The sequence below is a fragment of the Scaptodrosophila lebanonensis genome, unplaced genomic scaffold (assembly GCF_003285725.1).
Source record: "Scaptodrosophila lebanonensis strain 11010-0011.00,11010-0021.00 unplaced genomic scaffold, SlebRS2 tig00000001-arrow-pilon, whole genome shotgun sequence".
Lineage (NCBI taxonomy): Eukaryota > Metazoa > Arthropoda > Insecta > Diptera > Drosophilidae > Scaptodrosophila > Scaptodrosophila lebanonensis.
The window spans coordinates 17745658-17756027 of record NW_022060529.1 but is presented as its reverse complement, the minus strand read 5'-3'; the positions used below and the strand labels follow the sequence as shown (position 1 = coordinate 17756027).

Here is a 10370-nt window from a genome sequence, read left to right as displayed (position 1 = left end):
AGCCAAAAACGGGAGGATGGGCCTGAGAACGAGTGCTCACATCAATAACACGCAGGTCTCCCACTCGAGATGGCTCAAGTATTACCAGTATGGGTCAAGTGCGGGCGATACGGCTCGGCTTCACAGTTGGCATTGACAGCCGGTTGGGGAGACCTTGCAGGCAGGCAGCACAAGGAAAATAGACCCATACACAGCTCAAAAAAATGACAATATCAATTTAATCTTTACACGTCAATATGACATGTCTGTAAATATTAATTTGTTTTATCAGCTTGGCACTGAAATGTATCCGAAATATTTGATTGTGCGATGCAACCAGTCCAGTCCAGTGGGCACAACATTTAAATATGCCCAAAAATAAACTAAATAAAAAAATGTATATAAAAATATATTTTTTAATTAAAGTGTTTTATTTCAACCAATTAGATAAAAACAATTCATTAAATTATATGTAACACAGATTTCTTACATTTATTTATAATTCGCTAGTTAGTTGAGTTTGCAACGGCTTTGTGCAGAGTCGAGCCAAAACAGCTTAGAGTTGACTTACTTTATAACAATAAATTATATTAATTACGAGAGCTATGGAAAAACAGTAATAGCTGGCGAAAAATAAACTTAGGAGATCATGCTGAATTTTAATTTTGGTTATTCTAGCTCTTCTAGCTTCCGAGATCCTTGTGTTGGAAGAGACAAGCAGACAGATATAAGATATATATGACTTAATTGCCTCCTCTGGGCATAATGATTACGAGAATATATCAACTTTGTGGGCTCTACCACGCTTTCATTCTCACTAAACTACTTAGTATACTCTAAATCTACCCTTTGGGTGCAGGATACAAAATATATCCAAGTCATCGCAATCAAATATGAAAATAAAGTTTTTAAGCCAGAATTTGTGAATTTGTCAACTAAATAAATGTATACATAGGAGGCAAGGAATACAAAAAGAAAACAAAACGGTTAATAATAATTCTTTTATTTCCGCTTCAAAGCGTTTTGGAATATTTACCCGTTAGGTGGGAATGAAACAAAGCATAAAAAACAGGATATTTTTAAGTATGTAACAGTTTTACTTTTGCCATTAAATTTATACAATATCTAAATTTAACAGTATATTCAGTATCAAAAAAGTTTAGAAATTAAAAAGTTCAAACACTTATGAAGAGCAGAAATAAATTAAAATAACAAAAACAATTTTTTGCTAAAAGGCAATTTGTAATTTTTTTATAATCATAAAAGAACTCAATGTAAACCTTAAGGCACATGTCACCATGATAAAAACATTTCATCATCACTGTGATAACCGAATTAGTCAGATTTTTTTCTATGTAGGCGTTGGGCACAGCTGCGTGTAAAATAAACGCCCATAAATATGCAATACAAACATTCAAACATGTGTGTCAGTCAGTGTGTATGTATGTGTAAGTAATATAATGCGTGAATGTACAAGTACATACTCGTATGTGTGCGCTTAAGTGCCGCCTAACTTGATAAACATGCCTATGAAAATAATTATTATAGTTTTGCGCTCCATCACTTCAGTCCCCCACGCAGCCCCCCTTCCACAGGCATTCAAGAGCTGCCCATTCGCATTTCCATGAAATCATTTGACTGGCAATAGCTGGGGCCTGCTCCGAGGATTGGTGGATAGAGGGAGTTAGATGCTGAAAGTGCCAATGGCCGGGAAACGAGTACAGGGGTAGAAGAGCAAAAAGGGGCAGTGGGACGAACGCTTTGGTTTTCCACTTTTGGCCTATTCATACCTAAATAATGGCATGTCACTTTTAATTTGAGCAACAATTTATACGTCTTGGCCCGGGTTGGGAGACCGCCCCTCCTCCAAATGAATTTCTTATGACCTCTGCTCACCCCCAGCACATTCCACGCTGCCACTGACTCAGTTCATTTGCACGCTTGCCGCGCATCGTAGGCAATAAAAAGCGAAAACTTGGATTTTCTGGCTTTTGTTTTTTTTGTTGCTTTGTTTAGGAGCCGTTCTAGCCAGGGTCGTTCCATCCATTGAGTCGCGCGCCCGCCATTATGAGGATATTTCCATTGTGTCTAGCAGATTCTTTTAAGCACTCTTGTCTGTTCGGTGCTTTCATTGTGTTCTCTGTTTCATTTGACGACGCACCCCAGGCCTTCATTATTTGTCTGCCTTTAAAGAGGAAGTGGTTCGTCAATATGTTTAAGCTGGGGCTGCACACAATTAGCCCACAATCCTGCCATTTAATTGTTATTAATGTGCGTAATAAGCTCTAAGTAATATTTATGAAAGCTACGCATTGGCGGAAATTAAAGAGATTGAAGAAGAGGCAAAAATAAAGAAAACTAAAAATACTCCAACAATCATTAGGAGCTCCTCCCAGTCCCTCCGCTCGTACAATGCTCATTTCTTTCATGAGCCTCGGTCTCCAGTTTCCGTTGCTTTTCCACGCTCCGGCTCAGACAATGCAGTCCATTAATTACACTGGATTTTGCACTTGAAGTTGACACTAGCAACAGCAACAGCAACGACAACGCCTAACACCAACGCGCCACCCAATGTGTGGACATTGTGTCGTTGTAGTTGTTGTTGGTTGGATGCTCTCCCAATTTATCTGATTCGCTTTGAGCCTTAAGCAGTTACCAGCCTGTGTCCATGTCCATGTCCGTGCCTGTTCCCATGCCGAGATTTCAATTAAACGCCAAAACTGAATTATGAAGATAAATGTCACTCGTCAAGTGGCAATCAATTAGTTAATGTTTTTCAGCAACTATGCCGCCGGCGCTGGCGGCAACGCTCAATCATCGTGCCACAAGCCGAGGCAGGGCCGTGGGAATAGCACAGGACTGGCGACACGTGGATGTCGACATGGTGACATAGTTTCCTGTCAACGCTGTACAGTGACGTCAAAAAATATTAACATTTCGAAAATTGAACACATAGCGTATGGTAATGGAAAATTAAAAAAAAAATGCTGTCATAAGATGAATTTGTTTTTTATTCACATTGAATTGTTTAATTCAGCGTTTTGATGCACATTTTATTTTCGAACTCTACGCGAGTAATAAAAGGAGATACCAAAGTTAACAATCAATGAAAACAAACAATTATTTAGGCATTTATATTATTCATAGATATCATAATGATACTTGTAAATACCTTAATGTATGATGCGACTATTTCAAAATCAACAAATAATATCTGGTTGCTGTGTTTTTGTCAACTTTGAATGGGAAGTTGGTTGGGATAGAACCAACATTTGCTAACAAGATAAAATGTGAATCTCTAAAATATGTGAACATCAGTATCTGCAGTTATAAATTCCCTATTAATATCACTTTATTGTTTTTTTTTTTAATATTTTACACAAATATATGAAAACAAAAGTCGACTTAATGCCAAAAGCAATCGCACAAATTTAACTTTGGTAAGCCAAAAAAGTGTACTTTTTATTGATTGAATTAATCGTTGCAATAAATGGTAAAACATGTATTTTTCCATTTTTTACGTGAGAAATAAGAATGTCGTTGAAAAAATGCACTATCATTGGCTGCCATTTTAAATACTATGTATACTAACTTGTATATAAGCCGCTTATACCTGAAATACTCAAAGCTATTGCTCACTGAATTTATAATGTCCAGCCAATGGTCACTTTTGCAAAGTCACACACTGAATCGGTTGAACTAACTTCAACCTCAATAAATAGTAAATAAGTTTTTCTCGACACAATTTTATCGCCTTACCACTTTATAGTTGTCCGATATATATATGTGAATGCCCTTGATGCTCGAATACGAAACACATAGACTAGTGTGTGTTTTGCAATATGTTTTACTTAACTACAGAGTCGACTAAAACTATGTACTTTGAACTTTACATTCACAAATTCAAACGGATTATTTATAGTAAAAATATAGTAAGAATTATTTAATCACATAAGTATGTAGAGTTAGACCCAACTGGTTTAGAGAATGCAAGAAAATATATATATTTTTTTTAAATTTATATATTTTAGTTTTTTTATTTAAGTTAACTTGAAGGAAAGAAAACAATTTTAATTTCAAAATCTTTGCTAGAATAAGTAACAGGATTAATTAGACCAATAAATATCAATGGAACTAATCATCATTTGTGAAAATAAATGAATAGTTATGGCAAAAAAAAGGGATGTGGATCAACAAATTATAAAAAACAACTTCCAATGTAAAAAAATTTGATTTCAAAAAAATTGAGATTTGTTGAATATATTTCGTGGTGCTGATAATAATTTATATACATATTTTTGCTTAAAAAATGTGTATAAGAAACAAAACCACAAATAATTAATTCAATAATTTATTGATAATCAAATTATTGATATTTTCCGAAATTGAAAAAATGTTGTACACAAATTTAAATATTCTTTATCATTCAATTGCTATAATAATAGAAATACAATATATTCCTTCGTTTTCGTTTGCATCAGATTTGTTGACGAGTTTAGGCCTCTGGCTTTCATTCCAACCAAACTTTTGATATGTTGCAGACAACTTTTTAAACTTTGACACTGTACTAAGGCATTTTCAATTTGGAAAATGCTTTTTAAGAACCGGACTTAACGAACTTTTGTCAGCTGCATACATTTTAAGGCTTTAATATGTAAATATTTGCTGTGTGCAACAAATTGCGATTCATGCCTGCCTGTAGTTGATGATGAAAATAAGTGACTCATTTTTTTATTTATAGAATTAAATGTCAAATGGCCAGTGTACGGTGTGTGTTTGTCGTTGAAATTATTCAATAACGATATTAAATTTAAAGTCAATTGCACTCGAAGCAACACATACCTATTTACTTACAGGCATTTTGTATTCCTTTTGATCCTACTAAAAGCTTTAATAACTGTAAATTGCTTTCACAAAATTTGACTTCGAACAGCGCCAATGTTGACAGTGGGCCCGCGTGCCATTAGCGCGACTATGGGCCAGACACACAGACAGACACCCAGACAGACAGACGGACGGATAGACAGGCAGAGAAAGGTAGAGATACACATACCTGGGCGACAGTGTCGTGCCAACAACACTGGAATTTCAGTTCCCAAACCATCTGCTCTGGTGGGGCCATACCTACCGCCCTGACCGCGTGACCAAATATGAAAGGCATTTCGAGGGTATGGCGTGAAAGCGCTTTGAGCCATTATCGACTTTTCGGTGTGCGACGGAGCGTGAGTCGCACTTGGAGCTGCACTTGAAATTGATGTCGTCCTTCCTCTTGGCTGTCTTCTCGCCTCAATCAACGGGCGCACTTGACACACGCAATGAGGTAAAGAAAAATGCAATTATATATTTCATTTACATTTGAATACGCGTCTCGGGGTGACAGCAAAGCTCTTCGCGCACCCATTAACTAATGCCAAAATCCGCTTAAAAATCCCAACGAACGTCGCGCTTCGCACAAATGTTATTAATGTTTTACACCTTCGAAAGGGATGCTGGATGCGGAATGTGCCAGAGGTGGGTGAGCAAATCGGATTAGCTGCTACTTGCAGGCATAAGGCGGGACGATAAAGTGGCGCTACGAAATGGGCAGGTGGTGGGGAGGACTGGGAAAACGTGAATATAATTTCATTAAATATGCGTTAATTTGTTGATGTTAAAATGCGTGTGGACGGTTGGCGTGGCATGGAGGATTGCCAGCTGTGAACAACATTTAAATGGGCTTTACCAATTCAGTGGGTAACAGATTTCGCAACAATTATCTATAACTTCCACTAACTGGTTTTTAGTAAAAAAAAAAAAACTTGCTCTTAAATGAACAGCGAGGCTTTAAATCATTGCAAAATATTAATAAATTAAACAATTTTGCAACAATTATCTATGACTTCGACTAACTGGTTTTTCGTAAAAAAATTGTTGCTCTTAAATCAACTGGGAGGATTTAAATCATTGGAAAATATTTATAAATTAAACAATTTCAGTTTAAGGCGCAAAATCAAAATTGGTAAATCATTACCAATATCAATAAATCAATCAATCAATCAATCATTACATTATATCAATAAAGAAGCATATTTTGTTCTCCCTTCAGTCAACAATAAATCAAAATAACCATATTAAGAAAAGTCAAATTATTTCTGCATACTCGTACATACTACTTAGACACAAGTTTAAAACGTTTTAGTTGTGATTAAACAAACTAATACGGGTTTTCCAACATTTTTCTGTGTTCTATCGTTATGTTTGTTTTTAAACTGATTCACACTTTCTGTATTACAATTAATTATATGTAGCCTCAGCAGAAAAAATAAACGTTAACCTGATCTACCTAGGGATTGAAGGAATTTTAATACCAATTTTGGTTACCCTAGCTATAATAGGACGGACAGATGGATGGACAGACAGACATAGCCATATTGACTCATGATGTCATACTGATCAAGACTATATATGTATATACTTTGTGCAGTCTGCCTTTTATGTGTTACCTACATTCATCCGATGACCCAATTAGGCACAATTTAGAAACTTAATGAATTAAATTTCAAAACATTTCAAGAACTACGGCAAAAATATTACCATTGCGTTTCTGTCAATGTTTAGTTTCTTTTATGTATTTTGTATGTATATGTAAGAAAATTCCACATAATATATAGGTAAATAGTTCCGTCACTTAGTTTCAACTACAAGCAATTTAATAACAAAAATATTATTTTATTATATTATTTTACTGAAATGAGACACTGAAGCCGAAAAATAAAACATATTTTCTAATTATATTAAAAGAGAAAAGCCGCACAAATCAAAATCAATTTTTGATTTATTTAATTACAACTTTTGCTTGGCCAGCATGGAAGCAAAGAGTGTTAACATGTGCATTTCAAAATGAATAAACAATTTTGGGAAACAGTAAACTAATACTTTCGAGCTGTCAGGCAGGCAACCAGCTAGAAAGAAAGGCGACCCTTGGGTGGCAATTGCTGGCATGAAGCCAACTTATAAGCTGGCTGGTGAGGTATATGTGCCCTAACTTGGCTAAAATAACTGACAATAAGTTAAGTGCAAAAGCTTTTTCATAGCCATAACATAAATGTATATATGTATATAAATGCTCCCGTGGGTGTGTATGTATAACTGATACTTAACACATACCGCAAAAATTCAATTAAGGCCTTTTTTACTGCAAAGTTAAAATATTTACAAGGACACCGTGATGGCAAAAAGCTTAGATAATAAAATTAAATAAATGGCTTAAGTACTTTTTACGAAAAGTAGATTGAGCCAACCTTTATAATGCTTGATATTTGTAAGGAATACATATTTGTATCTACATATATATGTATATATCTTTATTTTAGGTTGGGTTGTGTCATTTTTTTTTTATTGAAAAATATACTTTTTAAATTTAGCTATTCGCGACGGTTTATTATATATCTAGATAAAATAATGCAGCAATTCAATGTAAATTAAAGGTTTATTTTCTTTATATGTAAATATATTGGATTTATATCCATTTTCCGAAGGTGTAGTATTATTGTTTTTCTATTAGTAAATAGTACACAACTTTGACAACTTTTCTGGTACCGATCGGTTTGGATTTCAATAGTATATGTATTTCTGATATTTAAAAATAAAAATAAAAGAAAATATGTATTTGCAATGATAAGTAAAAATAATACACTATTCAAAATATTGTTAGAAAAAATACATAAAAGTTTGCAGCATACTTTCAGGCAGAGATATAAATTCAAATAACTAATGACGTCATTTGTTGTTCTTACGATTATCGCATATAAAAATGTATGCTATACTATGTACAAATTTCTATAACGAAAGAATTGTTTGCTTGTTTATTGTATACATATTTGCTTAGTTTTATTATATATGACATGCATATATTTCGACGCTTTTACCAGAAACTGGCAAGCTTTTTCATTCCAAAGCTTCCAAAAAAAAGCTGCGATTGTGATCGCAGTCTTTTACTGCAATTAGTTCAGTCGCCTTTCACGCGTGAAGTGCGTTAGTTGTGAGTTGCGTTGTCGTTGGCTTGGCCCACTGTTTTCCATCAGTAACCGTAAATGAAAAGTGTATTTTATTGATTTATTTCTTGCGTGTTACTAACTGTATGCTTCAACATTCATTTTTGTAATTAGAACAGCAATAAGTATCTGTACATTTGAAATAAGTCAAAGAGATAGCAGCTAAAATGGCCAGCAAACCAGTTCTCTACTACTCCCCACGCAGTCCCCCCTCCCGTGCCGTTCTCCTAACAGCCGCCGCTCTGGGTGTTGACTTAGATTTGCGGTGAGTGTCAACGAAGATAATTGAATAAAAACAAAAACGAAAAGCGAAAGCTAAAGCTGTTAGAAGAACCGGTCTCACTTGCTGCGCTCTCTTAGTAACTACCTCTCTCTCTCTCTCTCTCTGCGTGTCTCTCTTTCTGTTTCGAACATTCGCAGTCCGGTTAATGTCAAAGCGGGAGAGAACAGAACCCCCGAATTTCTGAAACTAAATCCACAGCACACGATTCCCGTGTTAGATGATAACGGCACTGTGGTGAGCGACTCTCATGTGATTTCCGCGTACTTGGCCGACAAGTACGGTCTGGACGAACGTCTCTATCCCAAGTCGCCGGCAGAGCGCCGGGTGGTCGATGCCCGACTCTACTACGACTGCGGCCACGTCTTTCCACGCGTGCGCTTCATTGTGGAGCCCATCATTTATTTGGGCGTTGGAGAGATACCCGAGGATCGAGTTAGCTACATGGAGCGTGCCTACGATGGACTCGAACACTGTCTGGCCGCAGGCCCGTATTTGACCGGCGAAAATCTCACCATTGCTGATCTCTGCACCATAGCGTCGGTTTCGTCTGGTGCTGCTTTTGCGCCCATCGATGCCGAGAAGTTTCCGAAATTGACGGAGTGGGTCGAGCGTCTTCAAGCACTGCCTTACTACCAGAAAAACAACCAAGAAGGACTGGATTTGCTGGTTAAACTTATTAAGGATTTAATTGCCGAACGCCAGCAGGCCAAGGCTTAATTTTAAATGCAGTTCAACAACTCAATAAAGAATTCAATTCAAGCAAACTTTTATTTACATTTGTTTGCGTAGCTAAAGTAAATAAACAACTCATTTCATTACGATTAGATAGACAATTAACATGTTTAAGAATATATTTCAAGCGTAGCACAATAATAGCACAATCCGGTCAGACCTGTTAATAACTGTATTTTGTTTAATGATTTTAACATCTGAACTTGCAACTGTGAGAACCGAATTTGATGATTCTTGATGATGATTTTGGTCGCATCTTCATTTGATCTAGATCTGAAAATGGCCTTCATGAAAAAACTACTTTAAACAAATTGCATATATTTCTAAACAGGATGCTATTACTTCAGAAACGTCCTCGAAGCATTAAGTCAATTTAAATGAGAAAAAAAAACTTTCACTGCACTAGAGCTGAAGTCGTTTTTATACCCTGTACCCAAAGGGTAAAAGGGTATATTAGTTTTGTGCGAGTGTACATGTAACACACAGAAGGAGGCATGGCAAACCCCACAAAGTATATATATTCTTGATCAGGATGACAAGCTGAGTCGATATAGCCATGTCCGTCTGGCCGTCTGTCTGTCCGTCTGTCTGTCCGTCTGTCTGTATGAACGCAAGGATCTCAGAAAGTATATAATTCTTGGAATTTTGAAAAAAAAAAAAAAAAAAAAATTTGGTAGTCACATTAGGTTAGTGATTATATATCTGTATACCAAATTTCATTATGATAGAATGATCGGAAAGAAAGTGATAGCCATATAATCAGGCCTAATGCACACATACAAACATATGTACGAGTACACAAACACGCATAGGCACGATTCTGATGTAAATGTAAATGTATGTATGCATGTATGGAATATTTTATATTTAATTTAGTTAATTAATTAAATTAATGTAGTTAATTAATTAAATTAATTTAGTTAATTAATTAAATTAATTTAGTTAATTAATTAAATTAATTTTGTTAATTAATTTAATTTCTTTTTTGTGGGGTGGTACAGGGTATTTAAGAGTTGAGCCTGCTCGACTTTAGCATTCCTTTCTTGTTTTTTTTTTGTTATAATTTCACTTGTTTACAAGTTGACTTTAAAATAGAATATTGTCGTTTTTAGAAACTAATTGAGAATTGAAGTAATATTATATTCATGAAATATTATACCTTTAGTACCCTTCGTAAACGAACAATAATTATGAATAGTTACATGATTATCGCTTTCAAAATTTGATTGAAAACAAGATTGTAATCACAAGATTATTGAGTCATCCTTGAGATGACTGAGCTTTACACACAAATTTAAATACTCGTAATCTGCAGACAAATAGGAGATCCCGAGCACATTTTT

The 10370-nt window shown here is 35.3% G+C and overlaps 1 protein-coding gene across 1 annotated transcript; it reads left to right on the top strand.

The window, feature by feature from the left end:
- Nucleotides 1-7981: 7981 nt before the first annotated feature.
- Nucleotides 7982-9059, top strand: LOC115629803 (glutathione S-transferase 1). The gene is made up of 3 exons (XM_030526369.1): nt 7982-8047; nt 8127-8277; nt 8433-9059. The coding sequence occupies exons 2-3, from the start codon at nt 8180-8182 to the stop codon at nt 9010-9012; spliced, it is 678 nt and encodes a 225-aa protein (XP_030382229.1). The 5' UTR covers nt 7982-8047; nt 8127-8179; the 3' UTR covers nt 9013-9059.
- Nucleotides 9060-10370: the final 1311 nt, after the last annotated feature.

What these genes read in the sequence shown, in the direction of transcription:
- LOC115629803 (XM_030526369.1), top strand. Translation starts at nt 8,180, where the DNA reads ATGGCCAGCAAACCAGTTCTCTACTACTCCCCACGCAGTCCCCCCTCC. An exon ending in GGTGTTGACTTAGATTTGCG is followed by an intron (nt 8,278 to 8,432) that starts GTGAGTGTCAAC and finishes GAACATTCGCAG; the next exon opens with TCCGGTTAATGTCAAAGCGG.